This window comes from Vigna umbellata, chromosome 3 (genome assembly GCF_029865625.1).
Source record: "Vigna umbellata cultivar VRB3 chromosome 3, Vumbellata_1.0, whole genome shotgun sequence".
Taxonomy (NCBI): domain Eukaryota; kingdom Viridiplantae; phylum Streptophyta; class Magnoliopsida; order Fabales; family Fabaceae; genus Vigna; species Vigna umbellata.
This window is the reverse complement of record NC_142167.1, coordinates 52496425-52512344: the sequence shown is the minus strand read 5'-3', so window position 1 is coordinate 52512344 and position 15920 is coordinate 52496425. Positions and strand designations below refer to the sequence as shown.

Sequence of the window (15920 nt, the reverse complement as noted above, 5' to 3'; positions counted from 1 at the left end):
AATCAAAGTAAACAATTGCATTAACTGAACGTAACCTCAGAATCCGTCATGGAATTACAGCAGAATAGCCTTAGATGCTTAGCTCTCCATGAATGGAGTTGAATACAAGATGAAAGAAAAGTGAAAGGAGTATGAGAGAATGAATTAAGTGAAGTCCCCTTTTTCTGCCTCCCTTAGGTCTCTTTATATAGGCTTGATTGGGCTTGGACTCTGAATAGTTTGTTGATAAGATATTTTCTGTTGATATATTATATCTTTCAAATATTCATTAGATTAAATCAGTTTTAAAGAATATTTGATAGATATTAACTCAATTATCTTATATCCTATATCTTCCAAATAACTAAAAGATTTAGATAATGATAAAACTATTTGGAAGATATTTTCTGTTGATATTCCCAAATTAAATTCAACAACTGAATTTTATCTTTTAGATTTTCTGACTTTCCAAAATTGCACAAATGCCCTGAAATTTCTTCTATCTGCACTTTAGTCCGTTCTGAATTTTCCAAAAAAAAATCTGATTTTGGGCCTTGAATTGCCATTTGGACCAATAAAACTTATATTCTCAGCTGCACAAATAAACATTAAAACATCCAAGAATAATTTATGCGCTAAAACTCACTTTTTACTTCTCTTTATTTTCCAAACCCAACAATTTCAATCATCACAAATTCACTTAAAATCAACCATTTAAGCACAATTATCCCATCAAAAATTTGAATTTTAAAGCATAAATATGCACTCATCACCATTACCAGTAAAAAAATTAAAATTAAGATTTAATTTATATTTTATTAAGTTAAATTTAATTAAAATTAATATTAATTTATATTTTATTATGTTAAACTTAATTAAAATTATATTTTAATTTATATTTATATTATATTATATTATATTATATTATATTATATTTTTTTGTAATTTTATTTAGATTCTATTTTAAAAATTTATAAAATATCTTTTTCTAAATATTTATGAGAATCCACAAATACCTGTGCATATTTTTTTAAATGGATATCTGGCACGTAACTAGGTGGGTAACAGGTGGATTTTTTGTTACGAGTTGTGTAGCGAGTAGGCATTATTCATACCTGACCCGACCTATTATCATCCTTATTTCACATCCTAACAATATATACATCTTTCTCCTAGATTGATCACTACTTTATCAGATCTTATAATGACAATAAAAAAACCAAGATCAAAAGTAATCTCTCAAACTCACTCAATTAACTCATCACGTGTGAAAAAAAATATGACCAATTATATTATTTGTGTACTCTCTCTTCCACATTACATTTATAAAAGAAGAGAAATATAACATGAAGCTGAAATTTACTTATAATTTCATCAACCTTTAAGGATAATCTTCCATCTGAGACTCTAACCACTTATAACATGACATCATCGTAGAATACCTTATTTTTTTTGTATTAATACGAGTTCACACAATAAATATGATTGATATGTAATAATTAGTGATTATCTAACTTATTTAATATTATATATATATATATATATATATATATATATATATATATATATATATATATATATATATATATATATATATAAAAGATGTATTTGGTATCGTAATGAAATTTGAAAATGCAGATGAGAATCTCCTATTACTTTTAAAGTTTGACCTCACATGAATCAGATACATAGGCCGGACCTATTTTGACCTCCTAGACCCTTCAAGAATTCCTTGAAGGATAACAAAACATAATTTAATTTTAGTGATCCAATATAAATATGTTTTTGTATGATTTTCTACCATACGAGTAGAGCTCTTATTTTGGTTTAACCTCTTTGAGAAAACAATTTTATATATGAACTTTTGTCTACTGTTATAAACTTTTATTTCATGCTTTTTTTTTAAAAGGTTGAAATAATTTTTAAGCTTAATTAGAACTAAAATGGCTCATTGTCATGTGGACTTAAGATTAGGGTAGCCGAAAATTATGGCCTATTTTAAAATATAGGCCAGGTTGGACTGTCAAATTGTTTAACTTCCTATAGCGTCAGGTTGAGTCAGTTTAAGGTGCCCATTTTATAGTCTTATTGATTGCAACAAATATTTGTTGTACTAACTTTTGACTTGGTGAATTTTGTGAGTTAGTCAATAATTTACTATAAAAGGTACTAGGTAAGTTGGACCTTAAACACGTCAGCCTGTACAAGTGTACAAGCCGTAATCCACAGCCAGTGTCAGGCAGAGTGGGTCCATCAGCTCCCCGCCCCCACAATCTGCATTAATTTTTTTTATTTAATATTTTTCTTTCATCTCATAAAAATTTTTAAGAGATGGATTTTATAAATTATGTATTGTAGTTTTAATGTTATAAATATTGTATTCCATTATTATATTGTTTGTTATATGTTGTAGATCAAATACATATAGATCGTTTTCTCATACTATCAAACTCTGACGTGAACTTACCGATGGCAGCCACGGGCACACACGATGATCTTTCTCATCTTCTACAATATTGTGTGAATCATGTCCATGAACGAACAAATCCTAAAATTACCACATCACGACAATCCAGGTAGCTATCTTTTATATTGAAAGCAGAGGTAATAAGAAACTGATTTTAAAGATTCTTTGTCTTAATAAAAAGTTATCGAGTACTAGGATAAACTACAATAATCATAAATTAACTGACAAACTAACATTACGAAACTTGTGTTTAACTTAAAAGCTTGATTCACAAGCTTGTGTGCAGTGGTTATGCGTAGGTTTTGAAAGCGACACAGGTTATCATGGCATACACAGGAAAAACTAACAAATGATAATACTGTTTGAAACAACAGAAATTTCTTTCCTATAGAGTATACTGATAATACTGATAATAATGATATGTTTGAAACAACAGAAATTTCTTTCCTATAGAGTAAGAATACTGATAATACTGTTTGAAACAAAAGAAATTTCTTTCCTATAGAGTAAGAGTACTCAGTAATACGTTTTAGTAAACCTCAAATATTGCTGAGGGGAGAAAATATAACAATAGCCCTCATAAAGAAATACCCACTTGAGATTGAAAAGAAATAATTCTTGAGTGCTTGATCCCTCTCATAATCTTCTATTTATAAAAATAAATTGATACAAAGAGTACATTATAATTAGGATAACCTTAGACACAATATAATCATGATAGGATAACCTAGTATAATCATGATAAATAGGATAATCCTAAACACAATATAATCATGATAAATAGAGTAAGCCTAGACATAATAATATAATCATGATAAATAGGGTAAATATTCTAACACTTTCCCTCAAGCTAGAGCATACAAATTGTATGTGTCAAGCTGGAGCATACAAATTGTATGTGGACAATTCCTCATAGTGGAAAAATAGTACCATGTGGACAAGGACAAACGATGCAAGGCAACTGCAAACGACACTAGACGGCAAACCGTGCCAGACGATTGCGGACAGCAACTAGGGTTTAGAGACTAGATAGAAACCAAAACATGACTGCTCATTGAGGTATTTAAGAAAAGATGAAATTTTTAAGGCCGCCGGTGGCGACGCTGGCCACCGGCGGCAACAAAGACCGAGTAGGAAGAGACTCAGACAACCTGCTCTGATACCAACTTGAGATTGAAAATAAATAATTCTTGAGGGCTTGATCCCTCTCATAATCTTCTATTTATAAAAATAATCTTCTATTTATAAAAATAAATTGATACAAGAGTACATGATAATTAGGGTAACCTTAGACACAATATAATCATGATAGGTAACCTATACACAATATAATCATGATAAATAGGATAATCCTAAACACAATATAATCATGATAAATAGGATAACCCTAGACATAATATAATCATGATAGATAGGATAAATATTCTAACATACCCAATAACCCTCCTCTAGAAATTGAAGTGCAGTGTATATAAATAAGTGGTTTCAAAGAACTTGGCAGCTAATCATACAATTCATATTGTACAAGTTTAAATTGAGCAATTTAAAATGATGCAGAAATGAACATGAATAAAATAAAATAGTCTATACACAATTTCAATGCCGGAGCCACCACAACAATGAGGTCACTGTAAGGTGCACTCTACGTTGACATACTTGCTCCTCGATCTTAGTGGCCATTGCGGCCCAGGAGAAAATAACTTGACAACAACCCAGCAAGAGGTGCTTGCCGTTAGAGGAATGATTGACATCTCCACATACCAAGCAATGGCAAAGACAATCCCCTTAAATCTTAAAACCTGTCATTATGAAAAGATCCATCAAGTGTGGGGGCCAAGATCAGGAGCTTCTATGGATCTGTTCCAACCGACAATAATGTAACCTACAAAATGAAAAATCTAATATCTCAACACCAAATAACAATGTCCCAAATGTCTTGTCTATATGCAGAAAGCAGAACCATGACAATGTTCGGAAGTACATCAACTTTATTTCTAAATATTGCATAAGAAATGAGAAGGAAGTATCTATTGCAACTATTCTCTGGTGAATTTGGTTACATCCACATACCTAAATAAGGAAAGATACAAAAGTGTAAGAAATTCTCAAGAACTAAAGATCACAAAACCAAATTAAAGTGGAGAAAAAAAAAAAGAGATCACAACATTTAATGTGGCGTGCCAATCTTACCGAAGATCTGATAAAAACATCATTAAAAGACAATGAAAAACTCAAAGGAACCAGAAAAACTAGCAGAACCAAATGAACTCTATAACAGAATGTTGTGCTGAGAAGGTTCTAGCATTTCTTTTCAACCATATACACCAACGAAATGCAGCCTAAGAACAATGACAGCTTTCTGGCCTCTTTGATCTTATTATCAAATCCTATGAATTTTACACGTAGGACCTTTTGAAGAACCTGGGACAAACCCAGTGTTCATCAAAAACATCAAACTAGTTATTTTAGAGAAATAAGCTAAGGAGACCAACGCTAGAACAAGAGAATGATTTATCATTATGTATCCCTTTAAGTAATCAAGAGTTTGACTAACTTCTGCTTCAGTAGGCAGAGGTACTTACAGGCCAAGTTATAAAATTTGGATTTGCTTTGACAAATTTCTCTATAAATACTTCTAAGAAAGAAAAAAAACGAAGCCAAAACTACATTAGCTTCTCCATAATTTGTACAAGTTCTCGTATATATCTTTCCCAAATCTTCATTTTTTAACCTATTCATTAATTAATGTTAGCTTATAGAGAAGCTTATTTCATTTTCTGGTTTTTTTCTGCTAAAATTTCTTATGGAATAAAAGAACAAGTGAGTAGCAATTTTGGTGAAATATAGGTTAAGACAGACTTGTAGAAGACAATAAAGATGTATGCAGTGCTTCAAATCCCAAATTGCATAGGGGCCAGCCCCAATAATGAAGACAGTACAAGGGATTACATAGAATTGTGGATTTAAACCACCAATTTTGCACATTATAAAAATATTTAAACTACCAAAACAAAATCAGACCCAAACTAAAAAGGATTAAAGTATTGGTAATGTGAATCACCTGTTTAGTGGAACCACCAAGAATTTAATTCTGCATGGCATAATATTGGGGAGCCAACTCGGTTAACCATAGGTAATCAACTCTTGTTAAATTTCGGACATACTTGTTATTAGTTTGGACCAATTCGTTGAATATCACACACTCTGGTTTTTTCCGGAATAATACAGAAGAAGGGTGGATCTGCACCACCTGACCACTTGCCAAAGCCCTGCCATACAACTAAGCAATAAGAGACCTCTAATAGCAAAATAAATTACATATGCAGTTAAGGATTCCAGTTAGAGTCAAAATTCCAAAAAACAATTTCAAACTTAAAAGACCAGAGTTTGACCTAATTACAAGAGGGAATTGAAAGCATGCCACAAAGACAGGACAGCCAAGAATTTCTAACTTGAATTAGATACCTGTATGTCCCCTCTGGCTGCTTTACAGCTGCATTGAGGAAAAATGAAGCAGCTAGGCATCTGCGGAATTGAAGCATATCATCTCCACAAGAAGAAAGATTAAGACCCATTTGTTCAACATGTCCCTTAATCTGCCTGAAAAAAAATTAATTTGCAAATGTGAAAGCATAAATGTCTGGACTAGATTACATTAGAAACAAATGTCATGAAATCTCGATATTTAGCTTAACATGATAAAATTACTTGTGAATGTCACGAGCATGTCTAAGAGACCGGCTATTAATATAATTTTCTTTGCACCATTTTCTAAAAACCTTTTCCGTCTTTGCTATACCCATCTCCATTGATCTCTTCTCCAAGAAATCATTAGATGCTCGATACACATTAATCAAAGTGATGTGGTCTCCCTCTGGACTTGAGAAGCATTTAGTTGCAGTTCTTGCCTGGTAAAATATGAGAGAAACCAGTAAACAAAATAATTTTAGATAAATACTAAGAGGGAACAGAAGTATATGAAAATATATGAAGACCAAAACCTTCACATAGTCAGTCAACTTCGTACGTTAAAATCAGTAAAATATGATATTCATAAATATTTTGTTAAATAGTTAATAGAGAGATACACTAGTACTATATATATAATCACTGACCATCTTTATGTTATGTTTCATCATAACATCAAAATAGAATATAATAGGAATACAGTTGGAGTTCAGTCCTCAAACCTCTTCTAACTTGTCACGAGGAGTATAAAATATGGATTCCACAGACAGCAGAGCTACAGTTATCAACATCTCCTCCAAGCAGTTAAACTCACTAGCTAAAATAAGCGCTTTGGAATAAATGGGATCCAAGGGCAGTCGAGCCATTTGATGTCCTACAGGATCAGATAGTAGACATTCATCTGTTAGGGCACCCAACAAAAATAGCTCCTCCAATGATTTTGTAATAGCTGCCCTGTTCCAACAAGGGATAAGCACAAGCTTTGAGTAACATTTTGCCAGGTCAAAATACTTTTAAAAATTATAGCTACAAAGATCCCCAAAAAATGCTACGTTATTTCTGGAGAACAATGTATGTGACATCATCAGAAGCATTTCAACTCACGAATGAATAATGATCAATGCAAGATAGTAGATCACTAAATCCCTCATACGGTATTATATTACATCTGGTCAGAAAGAAGTGGTCGGTCAGTACAATTGTTACATGCATAATGGACATCATAAGTGAAAACAAATACATGGAGTAAAATTATCAATTTGATACAGCAAGATCCCAAAACTGCTATAGCAAGATAGTGGATAGCATGATGGCTGCCATACTATATAAACAAAATAAATACTTCAATTAACAAATAAGAATGGTTAAAACTAAAAACTATCCAGACATATGGTTCTGTTGATCATGGTCCATGTAATGGGTTCTTGTAGATGTGGTCCCTGGATTCTTCTGCATTGCTTATTTAGTGGATGAATATATTCCCAAAAGTAGAGGCAATAATATACGTAACATTTTATTAATTTTTGGTTTAAATGTCATACCTTCGTATCATTTTGATATATGAATAATATGTAGCTACTCCTTTAATAACTTAATTTTTCAAGATAAAGAGAATTTATCAACTCAAAACATGGAATCACATAAATATCCAAACATGCAAATGTAGGGAAACTGCCAGACCAAAATTCTGGAAGGTTCTCCTACCTTGAAGGTTTCTCAATAAAATCAAACCCTAGTATGTCATCGACACCCAGAGCCTTAAGCTGCAAAATAACATTAGAAAGGTTGCACCGCTTAATCTCTGGCATTGTTGAGTCCTCAAGTTTGTCAAATTCTTTTTCAGGATATAGACGGAAGCATTTTCCAGGTCCTTCACGCCCTGCACGCCCACTAATACCCAAATAGGCAATGTTAGTAATCAATTTGTACTTCTATTCAAGTAAAATTCATCAAATATATATTAAATTCATGAAGATAATTTTAGCTGAAATTAACTATGAAAACATACCAATGATTTCAAAACAACCAAAACAAGATTTAATCACGGAAAACATAAAATAAGTCATAATTCAAGAATGAGCAATTGTATAAAATAAAAATATTCAGAAATTAAAATATTTCATGAAAGGGAAAAATGATACTTTACATTACAGGTTTATTCTTTTCCTATAAGATATATTGAAAGGTTTATTATCTTCCGCTTTAACCAATAAACAAAATTTAAAGCAGTCAAGCACATGCAAGCATACTAATTTCAAATAAATAATAAATACTAGAAAAATTGATGGTAGATTCACATCTAAAAAGTCCTTGTCATGCAATACCGTGTTTCCCTCAAGAAAACCAGGGATCTCAATTACAAAACTCAACCGAAAATACGAAAGGAAGTCATCCTCAGTCAAATTGAGTCAAACTTCATTTCCACTAATCGAATTAATTCAACCATTATTTACAAGCCACAATTAAGCATTAAACAGACTCAAACATAATCTAGCACCACCTTCTTTGCAGAGCCTGGGACTTGGATGTAGGCACTATAATCAAGGATTCCATGCCTTTTCCAGGGTCATAGGAACGTGCTTTAACAAATCCAGGATCAATTACATATTTGATTCCGGGAATTGTTACTGATGTCTCAGCGATATTAGTTGCCAATATCACCTTCAAAAACAACAAAGAGATAAGTATAATACAGCTAAAAAAGGTAATAACCTGATAAGATATAAATCTCAAGAGTTTATTCTAACTCTATATAAGTTTGCATTATATAGGTGGTGCTCAAGTTCAAAATTACAAACTCTTCAATGTATTATCTGTAGGAACTATAGCATGGCAATTGACTTATTTTCTAAAACAGTAACAGTGTTAGTTGAGAGAAATAAAGCATCAGCAGTAGTAGAGGTGATGACTAAGATGACAGTAGTTGCAGTGGATGCAATTGTAAGGTGATGGGTTCAGTAATGCATATTGTTGGTTGGTAAACACAACTACTTCACGGTCAGTGTGACTGCTAGTAAAAGTGGATTGTGGTAAAAATAAGAGAAGCAGTAAATGACAATGTTGCAAGAAGATGACATTACTGCATAAACGGGAAACACAGGAGCTGGATCATGTTCAGAGTGCATAGTGTTGTTTGCTTGCTCATGCTAATCAATTATGAATGATCAATACACAAATCATGTGTGCAAAACAACTTCCATGAAAGTTGCATATTTAAAAATGCAATCTAAAATCATGTGCGCATGTCCTAAACCTACTGGAACTCAATAATAACCAGCATTTACTTTAAATTTGTCAACATAATCAGAGAAAATGAAGGTGTTTCAACAGGAAATACAACTGCTTCAAAATAAAATAAAATAGTTTTAGAAATAAGTAATCAAAAAATTTTCCCCATTTTATTTAATTCTACCATCAGCATATATTAATTAGATCAAACATGTGGCTAGTGTACCTTGCGAAACCCAGATGGAGCTGGTGCAAAGACCCGCATCTGCTGCTCAGATGGAAGAGCGGCAAATATAGGTACAATTAGAAGCTTCTGATTTTCTTGAGGTAATTGTGGGAGTTTCTCATTGATAAGCCTTTCAACAGATTCAATCTCTTCTTGCCCAGTCAGAAATACTAGTATATCACCAGGACCCTCCTCTAAATGAATCTATATAATCAAAGACATATATGAATTTAAGTTTAAGCAGCAATTACATGAACTTTATTTTCCATTCATCATGACAACTTTAAACATGCACCACAAATACCATAACCAAAGAAAGAATACAACAGGATGACCATGATATATTGAAACTGTTAATAAATAAAAAATGCATACACAGAACCAATGCACCAAGACTAATGCACTGTCTGGGATCCAAAAATCTCTATCTAACAATAAAATAAAATTTAAATCACAGTATATTGAAATACATGGACTAAATAAACCAAAAACCTGGAATATTGTTATCAAGGAAGCATCCAAATAATCTGTCTCTGCAATGCGAGTATAAAATATATCAACAGGAAACTGTCTCCCTTGGATGTGAACAGCTTTCGCACCACCAAAGTATTCAGAGAAAGCCCGAGCATCAAGACTTGCAGACATGATGATTAACTTCAATGGTGCATACTTCTCATGGCGGGGCATCTTATGAAAACGGCCACTCTGATCATTTTCTTTCTCTGACATCATAACTTTCTTGAAATTCTTTTTTCCAAAAATAAGGCCTTGACCATCACTGACAGAACTTGACCGGGCTAGTTGTACCTTCTTTAGCAAACCCATCAAGACATCAGTGTGAACAGTCCTCTCATGTGCCTCGTCAACAATTATAACAGAATACTTAGAAAGATATGGATCCAACAATGCTTCCCTGTAAGCACAATAGAATGCATATCAACACTGCTATTCTCATAAAATCATGGGAAACAAAATACTTTAATTCAAAACCTTTTTTAGCAGCTCCAAACATATAACCATATTAATTCCACAATCCCATCTCAGTAAGAGGGGGATGGTAAACCAAATCGCAAATCCTGGAATCCCACCAACTTCACACAGATAAAAAGAAAAAAGGAAAATTTTCACCTAAGTATAATATCTTCTGTTTTTTATACCAGGAAGAAGAAAAATCAAAAGACTCTGTTTTGATTGATCAAGTCTTATAAGGTTAAACTTTAGGGAAAAGACAAAAAAGCAATTCATGCTATTCAAAATGAGTACCTCAAAAGCAAACCGTCTGTCATGTACTTGATCCTTGTTGAGCCAGAAGTAGTGTCATCAAATCTAACAGAATACCCAACCTTCTGACCCAACTCAACACCACACTCCTCAGCAACTCTTTTTGCCACAGTGACAGCAGCTACACGTCTAGGTTGTGTTATCCCAATAACCCTTCCATCGCGGCACAATCCAGCATCAAGCAGAAACTGTGGAATCTCTACACAGAACAACATAACATTGTGAAATCCACTATCCTAAAACCATTTATCCTGAAAACCTAGATTAAACACTGTGATAAGCACTCGACAAGAATAAATGTAACCTACGAGTAGTCTTTCCACTTCCAGTTTCACCAACAATAATCAACACATCGTTCTTCCGAACCTCTTCAACCAGTCTTTTCTCAACTACAACAAATATAAACAATGTCAACACTGATACTCTCATTCTGTAATTATTCTAATTATTACACATTGCCACAAGTTGAAATTGAAAGTATTAACACCTAAAAGATTAAGGCAATAGATAAATACCTGAAGCAATCGGAAGGGACTTCTTCTGTTGCATTATCTTCTGCCTCCTGCATAGGAACATATAACAAATATTGAATCACAAATTGAAAAGTTAGTATTTACTTTTTTGTTCTGAAGTGATTCTGAAACCCTAACAGGGTCTACGAGAGTACCGAGCGGAAAATTGCGTTTGACGATTGGGGAAGTTTCCCCGATGCACTGAAGGCATGGTGGCGGCAACTGATACACGAAAGCAACAAAACAAGAAATAATACTATACAACAATGTCAAAGAACTTGAAAATAAAAACACACTCGTGAGGTTTTTCTTCTTAATTAAGGTTATTTGTTAATAAACTTTTAACACGAAAGCTTGTTTAAATTGAACTAGTTTCAAACCCGATCAATTTTTTTCTTTTGCATATTTATATTGAAATTGGACATTGATATTAATTTTGAAATATTAAATTAGAAAAAATATTTGAGCTATATTAATTATAACATTAATAAAGCATTTTTATAATTTGTTTTATATATTATTATTACTTTAGTTTTATTAGTAATATATTTTACTTGATATTGTATATAGTATGATAAATAATTCTAATAAAAAAAACAATATTTAATTTGTCATATTGTATTTAAAAAACAATTTAAAGTTTGATTAAATATTCTAATATTGAATACTATATTTAGATTATTTAAAGAGGATAGTTGTATTGTATCATTTTGTTTTAGAAATATCTAAATAGTTTCTATATTTTAATATTTTTTAAACATTATTGTGTGCATTGATTATTTTATTGAAAATAATATTATGATATACTGTTGAAAACACGTGAATTATGTTTACGAGGTTATTTTTTTATAATAACAAAAAATAATAAAATTATAACTATAAAAATAAAGATAAATCAAGTTTATAATAAAAATAATAATTTTTTATTTATATTTGTAGGAATATTTTTACTATAATTAGTTATTTTAATTTTAAGAAAGTTACTTAGTTTTAAAAAACAATCAATCAAACAAAAAGTTAGGTAAAATTAATAAATTAATTATTTTAATTTTAAAACAGTTATTTAGTTTTAAAAAACAATCAAACAAACAAAAGTTACGTAAAATTAATAAATTAATTATTTTAATTTTAAAAATAGTTATTACGTGACAAATTAAAAAAACAAAATATGAACACTAAAAGGGTGAATCACCTTTGTACAGTGGTGCAAGTTAATCTTTTGTTGTGGTAGTTATTTTCAATTTTTAATATGATTTGTGTTGGAGAATCTATGTTTACATAAACCACGTATTGGATAACGATGAGAAAGCTTAACACTTTATAAAATTATAAATTTATTGTTTTAAGGTTTTAGGTTATAGGTGATGTCAATCCTTTACATGGATTGGGTTGAAGTCTTATTGGTACTCTGTCTCTTCGATGAATTTTCTTTTTGAAAGACTTATCAAAGTGGCATCAAAACTCTTTAAGATTATATTTACTTATTCGATGGAGGGAAATACAAATATTATTACTTTAAAAAACCCTTAACACCACGAGTAGGAGACAACCTGAAAAAGCCTCTAACAATATGACCATGACAGGAGGGCAACTCAACTAGTGTAGCAACACGGCAAGGCAAAACACTTAACAAACTTGACCAATATGGGGTTTAACATGACAATACTAAGATCAGCTCGGTAACCCCAAGTAGTGGGATCCATGTGCCAAGAAGAGAGTGAGTGTCTCAGTTAGTGGAAAACAGGTGGCTGCAGGAGAGTGGCCGTTCGTTTTGGGTGACAGCAGTATTTAAGGCCAAATTTCAAATGACGTGCCACTTCTCTCTGCATGCCTTTCTTCTTCTCCAAATTGCTGAAACTCTTTTTTCCTCCTACTCTCTAAAATCTCCTCCTCCTCTCTAAGAAAACCTCACCATTTCCTCTTTCGATCACCTCTCAGGCACCGTCTGAACACTCCCGGCGACAAGAGCTTCTATTTAAACTGATCGGTTTATGATTCTGAGCCGGTGAGTTTCTTTCTCTCTAGTACGTTCGTTTAAGTCTTGCATGCGACCCTCTATTTCTGGTCGCCTGAGTAGATAGTATAATTATAAGTGTTTTTGGGTTTTCTGTTTGGTCCAATGCTCCTAAAACGGGAGTGTCGAACGTTAGTTCTTTGGTAGAGGGGAGCTCTATTATGCTTCATTGAGCGTTCGGTTACGTATAAAGGTAAGAGAAGCTTATATAATTTGATTAATATTCTTGTTTGAACATTGGTATGTTTGCATGATATGTTGTTTGGATTATTGGATGAGTATGAAATATGTACGTACTGCTTATTTGGATGTTTGTATGGATGACTGATATATGTTGTGAATTGATTTGAGATAGGACTTGATATTCAAACTGTGGTACTCTGAGTAAAGGTGGTAGTATGGTCGAGAGTGGTTAACGAGCGTTCGGTTCTTCTTGGAAGTACTTGGTCTTACCTGAGTTCTCATGTTTTGGGGATAGAGTCTAAGAGTCTTCATGTAATACTATATAGGATTAGTTAAACTTTGACCGAGAGTTCGTATTAACCATTTTGTTTCCCTTTGAGCGTCCGTCTATATTAAGTTCTTCTTCTACAAGGAATTTCGTTAGTGGAGATCGTGTTATAATAATAGATATGTATAATGAGTGTTCGGCTTAAGTGTAGTCCTTCTTTAGGTTTCATAAACGGTTTAGTTCATGTATTATATACTACTTAAGGTCATGGGCGTTATCGTTCTTTTTCAGTAAGACTAAGTGTGGAGTAATTGTTTATATATATATATATATATATATATATATATATATATATATATATATATATTCATTCTTTCTATGTAAATTATCACTGATCGGTCTTCGACCAAGCGTTCAGTCTCAGTAACGCTCGTTCCTGATAAGCACTTGGTCTTGGGTCATTGTTCGTTTTATAGCGTTCGGTTCTACAGGGCTCGATCTTAAACCAAGCGCTGGGTCTTGTTTTCTGTAATATATATTATTACTGTTCTTAGAATGAGAATCTTCATTCAAACTCAGTAACGTCCGTTACTTCATAGTTTCTCATCAATATTAGTATTGTGTGTCAAACAGTGTTGGTCTTTAAAAGGTGGTTGGCCTAGAGTCTTAGTACTCAGCCTAGGCTTCGGACGTCCGTTTTGAACTCTTAGTGGTCTGTTTATTTAAGTTAATAAGTAACGCTCAGTCATGTTAGTTTCTAAGAAGTGTTATTCCAGTCGGATTTATGCCATGATGAGAGAGTGCAATTGTATTTCAGTTGAATGCATTAATGATGAAGTGTAAGGGAATTTGAAATGTGATGTGAATGAAATAGTGTGATTATGAACGAGTATTCCAGGGAGGAATATCTCAGGAAGTGGTTATTGATTGGTAAAGTATGAATGTGAGCAAAGCTTAGCGGGCATTTATCCTGATATTCCATGATTACTCGTTCTCATGTAGTGAAGAGTAAGTCACGTGTGGGAATGGCAGGAGGTCCTAGTCCATAAGGTTAACTTGGACGAAATGGATCAACCTCGGGTGACAGCTGTTGAGGGTATTCCAGTTACTACATCACCCGGGTGCACGAACGTCGTAGCTACACAGGATTCATATAGTCTGGACAGTCAGAGTCAAGTGGTCGTCCTTTGCATGCCTTGATGAACTGAGTGTTGTTAATTTAATTATTGTTGTTATATGTTGTTATGGAATGAATTAAATTACATAAACTTACCTTGTTTATTATTTTTTTCTGTGTTGTGCGTCATGTCGTTGTCCTGTTGCAATGATCATCCATGTGGATGTGAGCAGAAGGAGAAGAGCTGTTGGAAGAAGTATTGGAGGACGCGACAAAAGTGAAGATCGAACCTTAGGGACGTTCGGTCTGTTATTAGCTTTATATGTTGTAAGACAATTCGGTATAATTTATTTTGTACACCGTTCAGTCTAGTAGTAGCTAGCGTACGTTTTTAAATTCATTGTTAATATTTAAGGTCGTTCGGCCATAATAATATCTCGTTTTGTGTAGAACTGATCTGAGTATTGTTAATATGTGATGATTCTCGTATATGGTTTTACACTGTATTTTTGGGATGTTACATTTAATGGTATCAGATTTAATGTTTTTGTAGGTCCCTTTTCTCGTCCAGAATCTCAAATAGGCCCCCTAGTTATTCGGTGTCTCAATTGAGTCCTTATTTTTGAAAAATTGAAACAAATAGAGGCTTGTCGTTAGTTTGGAGAAATACTGTTTAGGAGGCTCTTACGTGGCTTGATTAAGATTCCTACTTTTTGATATACCATTAACATCATTGCTGGTATTGAGGCAAGGTACCTCATTTTCATGGATTACACAACATAGTATACTTTGATGAAATTCGACCCTCAAACAGTTATCAAGAGAGCCAAACAGTAGACTGAATATAACACACCTTCATTCATTCAAGATAGTCAAATACATTGTTATTTGAGTTTTGATTCACAAACTTTCTTTAACATCTATTGCATCATAACAAAATGAATATATCAGTAAAACTTGTGTTTCAGTTTTCTACATATCTTGCCCAAACGAGAAGGTTTAGCTTAGGCAAAAATACTATCAGCATGCCACATAAGGGTATCTTAAACAATGTTTATCCAATTTGCCGGCAAATCTCTATTTGTTTCAATTTTTTAAAAATAAAGACCAATTGAGACACCAAATAACTTACCGAAAGATTAAACTTACAACTTTTTGTTAATGTTTTTATCAATGT

At 32.7% G+C, this 15920-nt stretch overlaps 1 protein-coding gene across 1 annotated transcript; it reads right to left on the bottom strand.

Moving 5' to 3' along the window:
• Positions 1–3895: 3895 nt before the first annotated feature.
• Positions 3896–11447, bottom strand: LOC124840176 (RNA helicase family protein). Its single transcript, XM_047316189.2, has 13 exons — positions 11317–11447; positions 11165–11211; positions 10958–11038; positions 10632–10848; positions 9861–10281; positions 9369–9572; positions 8415–8575; positions 7619–7804; positions 6637–6868; positions 6155–6354; positions 5912–6046; positions 5508–5715; positions 3896–4328 (listed from the first exon to the last, which is right to left on the bottom strand). The coding sequence occupies exons 1-12, from the start codon at positions 11370–11372 to the stop codon at positions 5532–5534; spliced, it is 2124 nt and encodes a 707-aa protein (XP_047172145.1). The 5' UTR covers positions 11373–11447; the 3' UTR covers positions 3896–4328; positions 5508–5531.
• Positions 11448–15920: the final 4473 nt, after the last annotated feature.

Bases quoted from the DNA above. Each gene is read 5' to 3' on its own strand.
- LOC124840176 (XM_047316189.2), bottom strand. From the start codon at position 11,372: ATGCCTTCAGTGCATCGGGGAAACTTCCCCAATCGTCAAACGCAATTT. The intron at 11,039-11,164 runs GTATTTATCTAT...TATTTGTTGTAG, and splicing joins GTCCCTTCCGATTGCTTCAG to TTGAGAAAAGACTGGTTGAA. The intron at 5,716-5,911 runs GTATCTAATTCA...GTTGTATGGCAG, and splicing joins CAGCCAGAGGGGACATACAG to GGCTTTGGCAAGTGGTCAGG.